This window comes from Blennius ocellaris (genome assembly GCF_963422515.1).
Source record: "Blennius ocellaris genome assembly, chromosome: 19".
In the NCBI taxonomy this organism is placed as follows: Eukaryota; Metazoa; Chordata; class Actinopteri; order Blenniiformes; family Blenniidae; genus Blennius; species Blennius ocellaris.
In genome coordinates, this window is record NC_137668.1 from 5,339,529 (window position 1) to 5,359,157 (window position 19,629).

At 48.9% G+C, this 19,629-nt stretch overlaps 1 protein-coding gene across 1 annotated transcript in view; it reads left to right on the top strand.

Moving 5' to 3' along the window:
* The window catches only part of LOC308144172 (LIM zinc-binding domain-containing Nebulette-like), a gene marked incomplete at both ends in the record, with an annotated part of 61,523 nt that extends 42,361 nt beyond the window's left edge, over positions 1 to 19,162 (top strand). Inside the window, 2 exons of the mRNA XM_080515230.1 lie at positions 2,304 to 2,388; positions 18,998 to 19,162. Of these exons, the coding sequence (XP_080371356.1) occupies positions 2,304 to 2,388; positions 18,998 to 19,162 (250 nt within the window). The remainder of the gene's footprint in view (positions 1 to 2,303; positions 2,389 to 18,997) is intronic.
* Between the last annotated feature and the right edge of the window lie 467 nt (positions 19,163 to 19,629).

The window sequence follows — 19,629 nt, forward strand, 5'->3', positions numbered from 1 at the left end:
TGTCCTCCAACAGCTCCTCCACCCACCACATCACCCCCGTCCTCCAACAGCTCCTCCACCCACCACATCACCCCCGTCCTCCAACAGCTCCTCCACCCACCACATCACTCCAGTCCTCCAACAGCTCCTCTACCCACCACATCACCCCCGTCCTCCAACAGCTCCTCCACCCACCACATCACCCCCGTCCTCCAACAGCTCCTCCACCCACCACATCACTCCAGTCCTCCAACAGCTCCTCCACCCACCACATCACCTCCGTCCTCCAACAGCTCCTCCACCCACCACATCACCCCCGTCCTCCAACAGCTCCTCCACCCACCACATCCTCCATTCACCTGTCTGTCTCCTCCACCCGTCTCACCACCAGGGGGAGCCGCTCTGCTCCCCACCTCTGGAACTCTGTACGTCCTCAACAGAAACTCGTTCCTCAACGTCAAATCACAACTAAAAAGTCATCTATTGAAAACTGCATATTCCATCTGATGTCTTGTGTTGTTTTGACTGTTTTTAATGCTCTGTTTTAACGAGTTGTAAGTGTCCTTGACATAAAGTGTAGTATTATTATTATTATAAAGGGTATTGTTGGTAAGGTGTGTTTGAATCTATGGTGCAACAGTGTTTATATTCTACTATTTCCCTCATGAAACTGTCACATGACTCTTGTTTCTAGAATCTTTGTCAGAGCCTGATTACAACAATGTTTTCAGGTGAAAATGCAAAACTTTCATTGCATGTGCACCACGGCCAAAGTAACTGGTTGTTCTGCACATGCTCAGTAGCTGGACCAGAGAACAACGTTCCCTCCAGAGTATCATGACTCCCAGTCCATCATTTCCAAGGACATGATAGTTTTATTTTGACAGTCACCGTAATAACAATCCAACTTGGTGGTTTTATTTTGACAGTCACCGTAATAACAATCCAACTTAGTGGTTTTATTTTGACAGTCACCGTAATAACAATCCAACTCGGTGGTCTGTCCACTAGAATGTCCGTGTTCTACCAGTGTTAATGTTTAGAACTCATTGTTCTCTGCTGCGTGTGTGTGTGTGTGTGGTTTCAGTATAAAAACAAACAACATCACTAACTCGTGGTCAAACATGAAAACTGTATCGTTTTCAAAACATGGCCGCAGAAAAGCAAAACTATTCTTCAACAAAAAACAATGTATTTTCACTGAAACGTTGTGTAGTTGGGGACTTGATGATGATGATGATGATGATGATGATGATGATACTCATCTCCACCTCCTCTCTACCTCCTCTCCACCTCCTCTCTACCTCCTCTCCACCTCCTCTCTACCTCCTCTCTACCTCCTCTCCACCTCCTCTCTACCTCCTCTCCACCTCCTCTCCACCTCCTCTCCACCTCCTCTCTACCTCCTCCACCTCCTCTCCACCTCCTCCACCTCCTCTCTACCTCCTCTCCACCTCCTCTCCACCTCCTCTCCACCTCCTCCACCTCCTCTCTACCTCCTCTCCACCTCCTCTCTACCTCCTCTCCACCTCCTCTCCACCTCCTCTCCACCTCCTCTCTACCTCCTCCACCTCCTCTCTACCTCCTCTCCACCTCCTCTCTACCTCCTCCACCTCCTCCACCTCCTCTCTACCTCCTCTCCACCTCCTCTCCACCTCTTCTCTACCTCCTCTCCACCTCCTCTCCACCTCCTCTCCACCTCCTCTCTACCTCCTCTCCACCTCCTCTCCACCTCATCTCTACCTCCTCCACCTCCTCTCTACCTCCTCTCCACCTCCTCTCCACCTCATCTCTACCTCCTCCACCTCCTCTCTACCTCCTCTCTACCTCCTCTACACCTGCTCTCCACCTCCTCTCTACCTCCTCTCCACCTCCTCTCTACCTCCTCTCTACCTCCTCTCTACCTCCTCTCCACCTCCTCCACCTTCTCTCCACCTCCTCTCTACCTCCTCACCTCCTCTCCACCTCCTCTCCACCTCCCCTCTACCTCCTCACCACCTCCTCTCGACCTCCTCTCGACCTCCTCTCGACCTCCTCTCTACCTCCTCTCCACCTCCTCCACCTCCTCTACCTCCTCTCTACCTCCTCTCCACCTCCTCTCTACCTCCTCTCCACCTCCTCCACCTCCTCTACCTCCTCTCTACCTCCTCTCCACCTCCACCACCTCCTCTCCACATCCTCTCCACCTCCTCGCCACCTCCTCTCTGCCTCCTCTCCACCTCCTCGCCACCTCCTCTCTGCCTCCTCTCTACCTCCTCTACCTCCTCTCCACCTCCTCTCTACCTCCTCACCACCTCCTCCACCTCCTCTCCACCTCCTCCCAGGCACTACCCCAAGACGTCGTTCACCATCGTGGCGGACACGCCGGAGAACCTGAGACTGAGACAGCAGAGTGAGCTGCAGAGCCAGGTAGACACACTTTATTCCCTCCATGTCCTCCATGTCCTCCATGTCCTCCATGTCCCGCTCTGGTTTGTTTGTCTCTGTGCTCCTTCGTTATAAAATATTCAGTCACAATGAAACAATAATGCATTGAAATGAAGCAATGCTGCTGGGATCAGAGGAATGACGGATGGTACGTGAAGGCTGGAGGCGACGGTATGGTCGGTCTCATGGAGGAGGACAGAGTTCAGCCATACGTCCTCACTTCAGGCCTGGACCAACTCCTGGACGTCTCTCATCAACGTCTTCATATGCTTCACGCAGCGCATGAGGCTGGTGTCCAATAACAAGCATCTGACACTTAGGACCCGTTTCCATGACGACCTTTCAAGTGAAAACGCATGTTTTTTACCTTTTTGTTTCAGAAAGGTTTTGCATACACTTTTGAAAACGACGTCCATTTCCATGGAAACTGCAGAAACACTAAAAACGATGCCGTTAGAATGTTGGACCATGAGCTGCAGCTCTGGTTTGAGTTTTGAGACCACACATGCAGAGAACAACACACTCTAAACATTAACACTGAGAGAACACGGACATTCTAGTGGACAGATCACAAAGTTGGATTGGTATTACCGTGACTGTCAAAATAAAAGTACCAAGCCCAGGACAATCTTGACTGGAGGTCGTGACACTGGAGGAAACGTTGTTACCGTCCATCTCCTGAGCATGTGCACTACTATTAGTTGCCACGGCAGCGGTGTGCAGTTGCAGCGCTTCTGAAAAGTTGCGTTTTCTTTTGTTTACACAGAAACAGAATTGAAGCGTTTTCAAAAAGTTCCACCTTGGGAATCGTTTTGAAAAAACATTTTCAGTGACTCCAAGCACTGTTGTTGTGTAAATGGATGCCAACTATAGTTTTGCAATTTTTACTTGAAAACACAAGTAAAGCATCAGAGCAGCAAACGTTGTTCCAGTAGTCACACTAACATGGTCTCTCCAATGTTCAGAGTTTAAATGAGCATTACAATTCCAATATAAGTCGACAGAGTGTATATGTGACAGGACAGAGGATGATGGAAGGTTCAGTGAGATTCATCACATTCATGGAACAAGAGATTTGGATTTTACAAACATGAAACAGGGAAAAAAAGGAACAACAGGAAAGAAGGGCAGAGTGAAATCTGTGTGAGTGGACAAACATGTAACTCATGGTGAACAGCATGTTTCCCTCTGCAGACTGCTGAGTGGACATCTGACACACACACACACACACACACACACACACACACACACACACACACACACACACACACACACACACACACACACACACACACACATGCCATATGGCACAGTGAGGTGGAGCTGCATGTTTTCTCATAACAAATCTTCAAATCACCATAAAAGTAAATCAAAAATAAACATATCAAAACAAAATGTTATTAACTTTAAGTAATTGGAATATATTTGGAAAAGTGTTGACCCTAATCCCTAATCCTAAAGTTAAAATACGAAGGATGCCATAAGAAAAAAAGAATAAAAAATGAACATTAGGATTAAAAAACTTTGTGATCAGAAAATCTAAAATGTATCTAACATCAGATTATAGCGCATCTTCCTCCTCTAACACCAGATTATAGAGCATCTTCCTCCTCTAACATCCAGAATATAGAGCATCATCCTCTTCCAACACCAGATTATAGAGCATCTCCCTCCTCTAACACCAGATCATAGAGCATATTCCTCCTCTAACACCAGATTATAGAGCATCTCCCTCCTCTAACACCAGATTATAGAGCATCTTCCTCCTCTAACATCAGGTTATAGAGCGTCTTCCTCCTCTAACATCAGATTAAAGAACATCTTCTTCCTCTAACATCAGATTATAGAGCATCTTCCTCCTCTAACATCAGATTATAGAACATCTTCCTCCTCTAACATCAGATTATAGAGCATATTCCTCCTCTAATCCAGATTATAGAACATCTTCTTCCTCTAATCCAGATCATAGCACATCTTCCTCCTCTCATCCAGAATATAGAGCATCTTCCTCCTCTAATCCAGATTATAGAGCATTTTCCTCCTCTAATCCAGATTATAGAACATCTTCTTCCTCTAATCCTGATTATAGCGCATCTTCCTCCTCTAACACCAGATTATAGAGCATCTTCCTCCTCTAATCCAGATTATAGAGAATCTTCCTCCTCTAATCCAGATTATAGAACATCTTCTTCCTCTAATCCTGATTATAGCGCATCTTCCTCCTCTAACACCAGATTATAGACCATCTTCCTCCTCTAATCCAGATTATAGAACATCTTCTTCCTCTAATCCAGATTATAGCGCATCTTCCTCCTCTAACACCAGATTATAGAGCATCTTCCACCTCTAACACCAGATAATAGAGCATCTTCCTCCTCTAACAACAGATTATAGAGCCACTTCCTCCTCTAATTCACATTATAGAGCATCTTCCTCCTCTAATCCAGATTATAGAACATCTTCTTCCTCTAATCCAGATTATAGCGCATCTTCCTCCTCTAATCCAGATTATAGAGCATCTTCCTCCTCTAATCCAGATTATAGAACATCTTCTTCCTCTAATCCTGATTATAGCGCAACTTCCTCCTCTAACACCAGATTATAGACCATCTTCCTCCTCTAATCCAGATTATAGAACATCTTCTTCCTCTAATCCAGATTATAGCGCATCTTCCTCCTCTAACACCAGATTATAGAGCATCTTCCTCCTCTAACACCAGATTATAGAGCATCTTCTTCCTCTAATCCAGATTATAGCGCATCTTCCTCCTCTAATCCACATTATAGAGCATCTTCCTCCTCTAATCCAGATTATAGAACATCTTCCTCCTCTAATCCAGATTATAGAACATCTTCTTCCTCTAATCCTGATTATAGCGCATCTTCCTCCTCTAACACCAGATTATAGAGCATCTTCCTCCTCGCTAATATCTTAGCTTCGGGGGATGTGTACCAGCGGCTCCTGGCGGAGTTTCCTGAACAGTCCCCACCTTTTCAGCCGCCGTCGTCAGACGCGGAGTGGAACATTATATCCCCACGGCTGGGCCGCCGGGTTTTGCTCGCCCTCGCCGACTGGATGCGGCAAAGCTGGCGATCGCTAAGGAGGAGTTTGCCACTATGGAGAGACTGGGTATCGTGCGGCGCTCTGACAGCCCGTGGGCGTCACCATTGCATATGGTCCCGAAATCTGATGGGAGTTGGAGGCCTTGTGGGGATTTTCCAGCAGGCAGACTGGACTCTGTGCACCTTGGGGTGGACTACACTGCCATGGCCAGCGACCAGCAGGCAGACTGGACTCTGTGCACCTTGGGGTGGACTACACTGCCATGGCCAGCGACCAGCAGGCAGACTGGACTCTATGCACCTTGGGGTGGACTACACTGCCATGGCCAGCGACCAGCAGGCAGACTGGACTCTGTGCACCTTGGGGTGGACTACACTGCCATGGCCAGCGACCAGCAGGCGGACTCTGACATCCAGGCCTTCAGGACAGCCGCCACAGGTCTACAGCTGCAGGATTTGCTGTTCCACGACGATGGTGCCACACTCCTCTGCGACGTGTCTACAGGTCGGCCCCGCCCCATGGTACCTGCTGGCTGGAGACGGCAGGTTTTAGATACTGTTCATGCCCTAGTGCATCCAGGCGTGAGGGCATCAGTGAAGCTGGGGGGGCCGGGCCTCAAGAAGGACGTCAGGAGCTGGGCAGCCTCCTGTGTGGCGTGTCAGCGGTCCAAGGTACAGCGTCACACCAAAGCCCCCCGAGAGCCGTTCCTGGTCCCGGAAAGGAGGTTTGACCATGTGCATCTGGACTTGGTGGGTCCGCTGCCTCCCTCCCTAGGCTGTACTCACCTCCTCACCATGGTGGACAGGACCACCAGGTGACCAGAGGTGAGTGAAGCCTCCCTCCCAAGGCTTCACTCACCTCCTCACCATGGTGGACAGGACCACCAGGTGGCCAGAGGTGAGTAAAGCCTCCCTCCCAAGGCTTTACTCACCACCTCACCATGGTGGACAGGACCAGGAGGTGGCCAGAGGTGAGTAAAGCCTCCCTCCCAAGGCTTCACTCACCTCCTCACCATGGTGGACAGGACCAGGAGGTGGCCAGAGGTGAGTAAAGCCTCCCTCCCAAGGCTTTACTCACCACCTCACCATGGTGGACAGGACCAGGAGGTGGCCAGAGGTGAGTAAAGCCTCCCTCCCAAGGCTTCACTCACCTCCTCACCATGGTGGACAGGACCATGAGGTGGCCAGAGGTGGTCCCGCTGGCTTCAACGACGTCGGCAGAGGTGGCTCGTGCTTTCATAGCCACCTGGGTGGCACGGTTCGGCACGCCATTGGACGTCACTTGGGACAGAGGCTCCCAGTTCACCTCTGAGCTGTGGACAGAGGTGGCTAAAGGCCTGGGAGTGCAGCTGCACTGGACAACGGCGTTCAACCCACAGGCCAATGGACTGTGTGAGCGTTTCCATCACACGATGAAGGCCGCGCTCAGAGCCACGCTCACAGACAGTAACTGGGTACATCCATTAATACAGTATGATATGATTACTGGTGCAGTTCAATGTCGGCACATTCGTCTCTCAACACACCAAAACATGGAAGGAGGATAGAAAGAGCAACTTAAACGTTCATTGCTCCTAACTTAACCACAAAACTCCTCCTCCTCTCATTAACAGTGATAAACTACTGCTTCTTATCAGAGCAGGATGATCGTTTCTATATAGACAACAAGGCAAATCTTTACCTTATGAGAAGACAATCCTCCTTCTGTTGACATACGAAAGGCTGGAAAAAAGAATCCATAAATGTGCATCTTTTCAGCGAATGACTTCTTTTTGGCGTCATATCCGGCGAGTGGGTCCCGCTACGCCACTTCCCAAGTGTTCATGTCGTCTACGTACCTCCTGCATGTTCGGTCGGAGCGTAACTTACTGTGGGTCGGCCTCCGTGAACGTAATTCCCTACATTTTAGGTCTTCTACGTCACTTCCTGTATGTCGCTTATGTTGAACGTCACTTCCTGTGCGTCATTTCAAGTCATGCTTTCACCTTGCACCATTCCAAGATGGCAGCGACCAGTAAACGAGTATGGCGGCGCCTGCAACACCGCCATCTTGGATTTCCCCACTGACATCTCTTGGGGAAATTCTGGCAAGGCTCTGCTCCAAGAGTCGGTTCTCTACACAGAGATCCAGTGGGCCGGAAGCTCAACTGGAACTCCTGTCGAGCTTGAATGCAACGTTCATGCGTGCACATCAAAGATGCTTATCAGCGGCACATGCAACACAATTGCAGCTTAGCTTCAGGCTAATCTAGCAGCGCTGTCCAGACTAAAGCTCTCTTACGGTTCCGTTGCACTGTGTGGTACAGCACCGTCCGTGGGACTGGGCGCACGTAGGGTCGTGCTCTGCTGCACGTGAGCGTCAGGTTGGCAGGCACGGGGAACTGCACGGCTGGAGGAGGGAGAAGTTGGCTTGCAGCTGTGTGGAAGGGAAGATGCAGCCTTGCATCTTGTTCCCAGGATCAAACAAAAAGAAAAGGGAAAAGAGAAAAAGGATAGTCCAAACGGTGTGTTGTGCTCGCCAGCAGGCTGAACCTTGGTTTGGCTCTGTGGTCCACTTTGTGCTCTGTTGGTCTCCCGGTGAGGCAGAGACGTGGGTCTCAGTGATTGGGATGAGAAGCAGGGGGCAGTTGGCTGGAAGGGAGTTTCCCCAGGTTTGAATTTCAGGCACCTGTGGTGCCGTGTCGGTTCGACCAATGAGGGGCTGGCAGCTGTGAACTCTGCACTCACTATTGAGTTTCTATTGGTTTCAAACATGGGGTGTGCGGCCCTCATGGGGTTGCTGCCTTACTCCCTGCTGTTTTATTGTTTTATTGCCTGCTCATTGTTCTTGCAGCTTCTCCTCTTGGGGGAGAACATCTACATGAAGGAGTTCAATGGAATCTTGAGCCCAGCACTATAAAGCAAATCTCTCTGTTTACTGGTCAGTCTACATCCCCACCCTCACCTGTGGTCAGGAGCTCTGAGTCAGAACTGAAAGAATGACATTGCAGATACAAGCGGCTGAAATTGATTTTCTCCTTGAGGTGGCAGCGTCACTCTTGGTGATGGAGTGAGGAGCTCCGCCATCAGGAGAGACTCAGTTGAGCCGCTGCTCCTCCACTTTGAGAGGAGCAAGCTGAGGAGGGTCAGGCATCTGTCAGGATGCCCCCTGTTTGTCTCCTTTTAGAGCACGTGTGTCGATCTCCGGTGCTCAAGGACCGCCGTCCTGCATGTTCCCATGTCTCCCTGGTTCAACACGGCTGCTTGTTATCAAGCCTTCTGTGAGCTCAGTGATGGCTCCATCATGACATCCGGGTGTGTTAAAGAAGGGAGACATGGGAAAGATGCCGAGCTGCAGCCCTCGAGGACCAGAGATTGACACCCCTGCTATAGAGGTCTACCAATAACGTCCCTCTGGGAGGAGGCCCCGAGGTGGGCCCAGGACTCTGGAGAGATCATATCTCTGGTTGGGCCTGTGAGCAGCTTGGAGCTGGAAGAAGTTGAAGGAGCAGAGATGGCTGGGCTGCTTTGCTCTCTGTACTGCCACCGTGATCCCAAACGACTGAGAGAGAATGAAGATGGATGCAAATATTCATATTATTGCAATGTATTGCAGCTATGATGTACATTCATCGCCAATGAAGCCCTTGTCAAAATACGTATGGTTCTTGTGTAGGAGGGATACCTGTGAACAGGGGAATAATTATAGCGTGAGAAATGACTAATAACTCACTCTGTTCCATGTACAGTCATACAGCCATGTGCAAGATATGAAATAACTTTCATATCAATCGTTAACCTGATATCGTTGAGCATTTTCAGTGTCATGAAAGAAAAATGTATTTACATTTTCTAGTTATTGGGATGGATGGATGGATGATGGATGGATGGAAGCAGTATAGAAGCGGTCAGCAACTGGCAGCTCACGTACCACAACTGTCACCCCAGTTGATTTAGAAAACTGGAGGCAGCAGTTTGACGCCGGTTTAACACCAAACACTGACTTGCCAGCAGCCAGCGCCTCCACAGCCACCGGTCCTGTTCTGGCTGGAACGCACAACCTCTTAATCTCTTTTCCGCCGTCCCACAAGCTCAGGTTGCGTCCCACCCAGTGGTGTTGGAGTATGAATAAATCATGAACCTTGCTAGCTAGTTCACCAATGGCTAAGCTCGGTTAGCTTGGGGCTGCAACCATACTGAAGCCAGGAGCCATAGGTGAAGCCAAGGAAGCGCTGTAGTTGTTTGCGGTTCTCTGGAGTTGGCCATGAGGCGACAGCGCTGACCTTGGCAGGGTCCACCCGGATGTGTCCTGGGGAAATAATCAGACCAAGGAATGATGTCGAGGGAACATGAAACTCACATTTCTCTGCCTTAATAGGTTGTGTTCCGGGAGGCGAGAGAGGACCAGTCTCATATGCTGGATGTGAGTCTCCTGATCTGAGGAAAACACAAGAATGTCATCCAGGTACACAAAAACAAAGCAGTTGAGGAAGTCCCTCAGGACATCATTGATTAAGGCCTGAAAGGTGGCAGGCGCGTTACACAGTCCAAAGGGCATAACCAGATACTCATAGTGGCCGGAGGAGGTATTGAAGGCCGTCTTCCATTCATCACCCTCACAAATGCGAACCAAATGGTACGCATTTCTTAGGTCCAGTTTGGAAAAGCAGCTGACGTCTTTGAGGAGCTCAAACGCAGTTGTCATAAGTGGCAGAGGATAGTGGTTCTTAATAATTCTGGCATTGAGGGCTCGATAGTCGATACAAGGTCTGGAAGACCCATCCTTCCTTGAGACGAAGAAAAACCCGGCTCCTGTGGGTGAAGAAGATGGTCTGATAACACTGCTTCCAGGGAGGCCTTGATGTAGTCGTCCATCGCCTGCTGCTCTGGTTTGGACAGAGAGTAAAGACGGTCCCGAGGAATTGGGGCGCCAGGCTGTAGGTCGATGGCAGTCATAAGGCCTGTGTGGAGGCAGGGAGGTAGCCCGGCTCTTAGAAAACACCTCCAAGAGATCATGGTAGCAGGCCGGGATCTTCTCGAGGTCCGGGGAGGGCGTGACAGAGCTGGTTGCCGGGTAAACAGTGGTGAGCTGGGTGGAATTCTTAGAGGACAGACAGTTATCTTTGCACTGGGGCCCCCAGCTCCTCACATGTCCCGTCACCCAATCAATACTGGGGTTGTGCTGCTGAAGCCAGGGGAGGCCCAGGACCACAGGGGGGACTTAAATAGGTGGAAGCTGGTGGACTCGGAATGACCATCGGGGAAGCTAACCTGTACTGGCTGAGAGGTCCGAGTAATCCGGGACAACAGGCGTCCATCCAGGGAGTGAGCCTCAATGGGTGAGTCGAGGGGGAATGTCTTCAATTGGAGTCTCAGCCAGCTGTGAGTGCATGAGGTTAGCGTCGGCCCCGGAGTCCACCAGTACTTCCACCTGTAGGGAGACACCAAGAGTCCAGAGAGTGACAGAGAACACAGGACACTGGAAGTCTTTAACACCTGAGATTGAGTACAGTGACCGACGGACACCATCTGAAGACTTGCCTCGCATCGGACAGTTGGTGAGGCGGTGCCCAGGTTGCCCACAGTGAATGCAGAGCCGGAGTCTGAACCGTCTCTCGCACTCCTCAGGTGTTTGACACGTCCGGCCCAGTTGCATTAGTTCCTCCATGCAGAAGGAGGATGCCGAGGCCGGAGGAACAGAAGGCGGCCGACGAGGTGCCAACGGTGGTTGTCCATGAACGGATGCTGGAGCTCATGGATCTTTCCTCCTTGAGTCCTGAGATGCACACCCCCAGTCAGCTGAACGCCGCTCTGTTCGGATCGCCAGTGCCACTGGCTCATCCAGACTGATGGGTGTCTCACGGGAGAGCAAAAGAGTCTTCAAACTAGGAGACAGTCCGAACAGGAAGGCATCATACAACGCCTCAGGGTTCCAGCTGCTGTCAGCAGCAACGGCGCGGAAGGAGATGGCGTAATCAGCCACTGACGAGGATCCCTGTTGCATCGTCATGATGGTGTGAGCGGCCTCCCGGCCTGTGAGCCATCGCTGAAACAGGTCCGTGAGTGCCCTGAGGAAGGCGGCTGCGGTGGTGCATGTAGCTGCCCGGTTAGTCCACTCGGCATCAAAGTGGTGTTTTCCATATTGCTCTGTTCATTCATCTCCGCATAGCAGACAGACATGACAGTAGTAAACTCACATGTTGGACGCTGCGATCACTCCCACATATCTCCATGCAAACCTGTTGGAAACACTGGATGTGATGGTGAAGCTGCTCAGTGGAGTCTTGATGCGTTGTGGTTGTTGATCAGCTGTCATGTTGGTGTGGATTAAGTACTGATGCATAGTAGTGGTCTTAAATTGGATTCTGATTGTGTTTTTACTGGAGGACATAATGTGCAGCTGCTGAATTGACTGTATCGGCATAGACAACAATTCTTATTTCAGAAGAGGGGGGTGGTTGTATTTTGTTACTGCTGGCCCTGACTGAAACACCACTGCACGCTACTGAGTCTAAGGTGAAAGAGACACGTTTCTGAGATAAGACTGACTTTCACTGACACTCGCTGCAGGCATGGCTTCTTGTGTGTTTTCAGATTCATCTGTACTGGCAATGACATTTGAGGGCGAGATTTCCTGTACATGATATCTGTACCATCAGATATGTTTCCTATACATGAGAAGTACATTATGACTCTTTTGTAAAGACAACCACTTACTGGGCATGATGCAGACCTGCCCTCTACAGTATGATCATTTAAGTGCAACACCAGCTCTTTCACCGTATGAAAATAGCCAACACATAAATAAATCGCACATTTTAAATCTGCAACAGCAGCTTGCAGTGCAGGTTAATTGTGCACACGATAAAAATGGCCGTTGAAAGCTTCGTAAGTGGTAAATGTTTTACGAAAGTTGGTGCCAACATGTTTGAAAAGACAACAAGGCTCATTCTTATGCACTCTGCTGTTCAGTGGTCCCTCGTTTATCGCGGGGTTACGTTCTAAAAATAACCCGCAATAAGCAAAATCCGCAAAGTAGTTAACTTTTTTTCTTTTTTTTTTAAACTCTTTATTTTCATTTTTCCTTTTTTCTTCTTGACAGTAAACACAAAAAAAGAACAAGACAGCAACACCAATACAATAAAATAAAATACATAATAATAAAAAATTAATTAAAAAAAATAGCACAGAAAAAGCAAACAATTTACAATAATAATAATAATAAAAAAATAATAATAAATTGTGCTCACATTGACAATATAAAGACAAGGTCATTTAGCCTAATTTATTATTATGATAATTTATTTATTTATTTTTGCTTAAAATACATCGATTATCTATTATTTGTTGTATTTGTTTTGTTTTTGTTTGTTATTAATTAACACTTTTTGCAGTTTAAGCATCATCAGACCACATACCATATTCATGAGGGGGGTTCCAATAATTGTTCACAGTGCTGCTACACACGCACGTCTGCCCTCGCAGCCATCTACTATATTATCATATACTATATACCATATACTATATTAACTTTAAGTATTATATATGTTTTATAGGTGTTTATAGGTGTAAAACCCCTCACCACACACTTTATACACTTTTCTCAGACAGGAATGAACATTTTATTACATTTCTCTCTTGATTAAACTCCCAAAGCTCAAACCTTTGTAGATTTTAAAACAGGAACAAAACTTGCAAACATGCAGCACTTCAGAGTCTCACTGCTATGATCAGACATTGATGTATTTGCAATATGTATATATGTAAATGCAAGTCCAACGCATTCGCCTACACGAAACACGGCACGGAGATTGATTGACAAGAGTCTACAGTCCCTCAGCCAATCAGGACGCAGAATACAATGTGCAGGTTCTCCCTTAGCCAATCAGGACGCAGAACACTGCGCGTTCATACGCCTTAAAAAGCAACAACAAAAAACGTGCAAAATTGCACCAGACTAAAAATCTGCGAAATAGCAAGGCCACCAAAGGTGAACCGCGTTATAGTGAAGGAGAACCGTAGTACACATCCTCTTAATGTGGCCAATTTCTTTTTACAAAACAGGTGATCATTTTTAGGATTTCAAGTGATTTCTGATGGCTCTGCGGGTGAGGCGGGTGTTGTACATGTCCCGTAGGGGGGGGGGGGGGGGGGGGGAGGACCAATGATCCTCACCGCCGTACCACACGGTGATGCAGCTGGAGAGGATGCTCTCCATGGTGCCTCTGGAGGAAGAGCATGATGGGGGAGGGGCTCTGGCTCTCCACGGTGCCTCTGGAGGAAGAGCATGATGGGAAGGGGCTCTGGCTCTCCACGGTGCCTCTGGAGGAAGAGCATGATGGGGGAGGGGCTCTGGCTCTCCACGGTGCCTCTGGAGGAAGAGCATGATGGGGGAGGGGCTCTGGCTCTCCACGGTGCCTCTGGAGGAAGAGCATGATGGGGGAGGGGCTCTGGCTCTCCATGGTGCCTCTGGAGGAAGAGCATGATGGGAAGGGGCTCTGGCTCTCCACGGTGCCTCTGGAGGAAGAGCATGATGGGGGAGGGGCTCTGGCTCTCCACGGTGCCTCTGGAGGAAGAGCATGATGGGGGAGGGGCTCTGGCTCTCCACGGTGCCTCTGGAGGAAGAGCATGATGGGGGAGGGGCTCTGGCTCTCCACGGTGCCTCTGGAGGAAGAGCATGATGGGGGAGGGGCTCTGGCTCTCCACGGTGCCTCTGGAGGAAGAGCATGATGGGGGAGGGGCTCTGGCTCTCCACGGTGCCTCTGGAGGAAGAGCATGATGGGGGAGGGGCTCTGGCTCTCCACGGTGCCTCTGGAGGAAGAGCATGATGGGGGAGGGGCTTGCGGAGGCAGTCCAGGCGCTGGGGGGCTTTCTTGGCCAGTGATGCAGTGTTGTTGCTCCAGGACAGGTCTTCAGAGATGTGCACTCCCAGGAACTTGGTGCTGCTGACCTGCTCCACTGCAGCACCGTCGATGGTCAGTGGAGCATGCTGGGAGTGTCGTCGTCTGAAGTCCACAACAATCTCCTTCGTCTTCTCCACGTTCAGGCGGAGGTTGTTGTCCTTGCACCACATGGCCAGGTGCCTCACCTCGTCCCTGTAGGCCGTCTCCTCATCGTTACATTTTCCTTTCCAAAAAAAAAAAGTAGCCTAAATGTGAAGCTTACCATGCAAACGTTCAAATTCCCTATGGAACAGCCACAAACTTCAACCAACTCACTTAAAATCGCAGCTTTCTCGTAAAAACGTTTGAAAACAACAAAGTTGTCTGAAGATTTCTGCGCTGCTCCCGTGTCCTCGGCTGCTTGTTAGTGACGTCGGCTGCAGCTGTAAACGGGGGGTTTCTCCCACTGCTTCTGACGGACGGACGCCAGAGGGAGGCAGGCGTCTGGTTCTGGCCGGTGACCGTGACGGCCACTAGGGGAGCGCGGCGGCAAGTGGCGGGAAGAGCGCAATGACTCGATGCAACCACCAGGTGGGCGTAAAGAGAGGAGCACGGCGGTTGCTCGGCGACCAGGTAAACAAAATGGCCGTCGCTTGGAGCAAGAGGTCTCACCGGGGCCGAATCACTACTGTAACACTGGAGTTTAACTGATGTTGAGACATGCAGCCAAACTCTGGTGACGATACTGATGCATCACGGCGACACAAGTTAGAGGTTCAGATGCTAAACGTGGCTCTGAGGAGAACTTATCTCCATCAGCTAACACATGTGGTGGCGGGATACATGTGGGGCACACAAGGGGTTGATGAAGGAGAGAGAGAGAGAGAGAGAGAAGAGGATGAAAATTCTGGCGAGGCTAGGTTAGCTTCAGGCTAATCTAGCAGCGCTGCCCAGACTAAAGCTCTCTTAGGGTTCCGTTGCACTGTGTGGTCCAGCACCGTCTGTGGGCCCTTGCTCCACTGCAAGGGAGCTTCAGGTGTGCAGCTGTGTGGGAGCACAGGCACGGCCTGGTCTTTCTGCAGGTCCATGCTTCCCAGGTTCCCAGGATCCCCAAAAAAAAGAAAAAGTAAAAGAGAACAAGGATAGTCCAGACAGTGTGTTCTGCTCAGCCAGTGTGCTGAACCTTGGTTTGGTTCCACCAATGAGTTGGAAGCGAGGAGCCCTGCATTCACTTCACAGCTACTATTGTGGCCCTCTCAGGTCACTGTCCTCCCCCCTGCTGTTTCATTACCTTCACATTGTTCTTGCAGCCTGTTCTCTCTCGGGGGAGAAACTGCTGCACGAAGGTGAAGCATGGATGCCGGCCCAACATTATTTTTTAGCTCATGATTGTATCTTTCAATGGGCGACAGTCTTCATCAGAGGCAATGTGAAGAAATATCAGATGTTTTGAAAATGAACCAGCTAAACCCTCACAACATCCAATGTCTATTCGGATTGAGTCAGATCACCCAGCTTCCTGGGAGCAGTAGATTCTAATCCTGGTTTACTTTGGATCAGCGTCACAGTGGTGCAGTGGTCAGCTTTGTCCCCTCACACCTCAGAGGTAGCTCCTTGGTGTGGACTTTCCCTGTTCTGCCAGGGCCTGGTGGATCTTCTTCCAGTCACCTCCAGACAGCTTGTTGGCTGAAACTGCTGCTGCTAAAGGTGTGTGCATGTCTACACACACACTCCAGTTGGACCATGAGCCTGCTTTGGACCGGGTGCATCGTAATGCGTGCTCCACCCAGGGAGGGGGCGCCACCACGACCACTTGTTGTCCCAGTAAACCTCTTCCAGGTCCACGGGGGGGGGGGGGCAGTGAGCCGTCACTGCTGCAGAGCTCATCTTCCCAGACTTCACCTGGACAGTGGCTGGATCATGAGCCACCTTCAGTCCCGTGGAGAGGAGCTTCATTCCTGCCCCCCCCCCCCCCCCCCCCCCCCCCCTTCCTGCCAGCAGCCAGTGGTTTGGGGACTTCATCCAGAAGCACCTTAAGAAACTGGTTCCTGCTCCTGCCAGTGGAGCAGTGAGCTCCAGTTGCTCAGGACGTCCAACCATTATGGGTTTGTTTTTCTCATTGTATCATTTCTACTTTTTTCTTTCTTCCTTTCGCTTGTTTTTGTCTTTCTCTCTCTATCCTTCCCTTGAAGAACCCTGTTAAAATACCTCATGTGAAACAATTGAGTTGCACATATTATATTGTATTTCAAGGATCGATTTGTTTTTTGTTTTTACTTGTATTTTTCTTATTTATGTATTCTCTGTGTGGCTATAGTTATACATGATGTGGATTCATAGCACAGGTGTATTTTGACAAAAGTTTCACAGACGCACCTCCAGGTGTTGCGCTCTAATTTCAAGTCAGTTATGTTAACGTGTGCCTTGTTTAAATTCTAAATGATTAAACGTTTTTATTGTCTATTTTGACATCAGAAGAGTTCATTCAGTTTTCCCGAGTTTTCATATTTTATAATGAACCATTCTGCGGTTTACCAATATGGCACACTTATAATATAGCACTAGTGGCTGGCCAGTGTGTGTGTGTGTGTGTGTGTGTGTGTGTGTGTGTGTGTGTGTGTGTGTGTGTGTGTGTGTGGGTGGGATGCTTCTGCCAATGTGGCTGGGCGACACGATGGCTGTTTGTTGTTTTTTGAGTTTTACTGTACGTTTTCACATCAGTCATGTTTTGAAGCACCAGCGGTGTTTTTACATCGGAGCTTTGTTTTTCTACTGCGACACAGTCCAGCACTTCAACTACACCGACAGGAAAGGACGCCATTTTTTCTAGTCTCAACGTTAATCCCACCAAACGTAGCACGGTGCTCCACTACCTCCAACACCTGGGGGCACATATGATCTATTGGGAGGAAACTCACCTCAACCTTACAGACCATCTTAAACTGAAGAATAGATGGGGAGGACAAATCTATCACTCATCATTTAATAGCAAATCTAGAGGTGTGCCTATCATATAGCATACGTCTATTCCATTCACACACTCCAACACAATACCTGGTCCTCATGGTAGATGTGTTATTGTTACAGCTCAGATCCATAACACTCTGGTATTGGCCAATATACTTATGCTCTTAACCCACTGCTGATGATGCTTTCTTTAAACATCTTTTGTCATCATTACCAGTCATGTCTTCTCACCACAGGACATTTTAACATCTGGTTGAAGCCCCAGCTGGATCGCTCTTCCTCCAGTGTCTCCACCCTCCAGATCTTCCAAGGTTTTTAGACTTTTATGCAGGAGTCTGCTGTTTGTGATGTCTGCGCCACTTTGAAAAGGGAGTATTCTTTCTTCTCATCGTACCCAGATCCACTACTTCCTGCTTGACAGTAGGTGACTCCCATCAGCCTCTGATTGTAAATATAAAGCTATGGCATTATCTGACCAATGCCTCAGTTTCAATTTAGTTAATGAACGACCACAATGGCGTTTAAATCTACGCTTGCTTTCTAACAAAGATATTTGAGCTTTATTTCTCAGCGAATGACTTTTTTTACAGACACCAACAGATCCCCAGATATATCAGCCCTCCCTTATGTGGGGACATTAAATGCCTATATTGGAGGAGAAATGATTTCATATGCTGGCCATGAGAACAAGCTCAGAAAAGAAAGAGTTACCAATTTGGCACAACAAATATCTGAAGTTGATAATAGGTGCGCAGTCACCAGCTGACATGATTCACCCTTTCTTGCTCCGCCGTTCTCTCTAAATACTGGACAGGTATTGTGTTACTCTGTCAGTAGTTGTGGGGAGGCCAAGTGAGCCGAGTGCACTCTGTGCTGTTTGGTGTCTCTCCTTCAGCGTCACTCCAGAAGAAGAGGTGTTCTAGAGTTTACAACTCTCTCGGCCCGACGGCTCATACTGACCACCTGGAAGTTCAGTCAACCTCCCTCTCACACTCACTGCAGAAGAGACATACCATATTGGATTAAAGTGGAAAAGATGCAGCTTTCAACTATTGGCTTATCCAATAAATGTAACAATATCTGGAGTCCCTTCCTTCAAAATGTTCCAAAGGATTACGCTCCCTCAGACTGACCCAAACATCTGGAAATGTAGGACGTGTGACCGAGGTGGAGGTTGTGGCAGGGCTCATCTTTTCACTTTGATTTCTTTTGTAATGTATTTTTTGTCTGTGATGTTCTTAGGTTGTTTCTGTTTGGTTTGTTTGTTTTGTTTTGCTTGTTAGTTAGTTCGTTAGTTTGTTTGGGGGGTTTGTGAGTGTTTTTCGGTTCTGCAGTGTGAGATTAACCTTGACTGAGTACATTGTTTGCAACATATCTATGTGACTGTATGGTCTGTTGAAAACACCCAATTAAAAAAAAAACGTTTAAAAAAAATAAAGCACTTTCATAATGAATCTTGAAATCATCTCTGCAGTTTTGTGTCTCTTGCCTGTGCACATTACTTCCTTCAGGTTTAACTTGCAGTTTTCCTCAGACTGGTCCTTGTGGGCGTCTTCTGGTCTCTCAGCTCTACAGAGTCACAAGTTTAAAACGTGGTGACGGCGGCTCGTTCCGTCTCCTCACAGGAAGCAGGCCGAGGTGGGCGTTTGCCGGAGCGTCTCTAACGTCAGCCATCTTGTCTCCATGTCCTCGTCCTGCAGGTGAAGTACAAGAAGGACTTTGAGGACAGCAAAGGTCGCGGCTTCAGCATCGTGTCCGACACGCCTGAGATGCAACGGCTGAGGAAGACGCAGGAGCAGATCAGTAACGTACGCACTGTGTGTGTGTGCGTGTGTGTGTGTGTGTGTGTGTGTGTGTGTGTGTGAGTGTGTGTGTGTGTGTGTGTGTGTGTGTGTGTGTGTGTGTGTGTGTGTGAGTGTGTGTGTGAGTGCGTGTGTGAGTGCGTGTGTGAGTGTGTGTGTGTGTGAGTGTGTGTGTGTGTGAGTGTGTGTGTGAGTGCGTGTGTGAGTGTGTGTGTGTGTGAGTGTGTGTGTGTGTGTGTGTGTGCGTGAGTGTGTGTGTGTGAGTGTGCGAGTGCGCGAGTGCGTGTGTGCGCGTGTGTGCGTGCGAGTGTGCGAGTGCGCGAGTGCGCGTGTGTGTGTGCGTGTGTGTGTGTGTGTGTGTGTGTGCGTGTGTGCTTGTTGCAGATTTGTGGGTGCACTTTGGTCAGTGAGCAGTGTTATTTCAACAGAAACAAACAAACACACACACACAAACAAACAAACAAACAAACAGGGTGAAGTCCTGGACCATTTGAAGACAATTTTCTTCTTCCTCCTCCTCATCAGTGTAA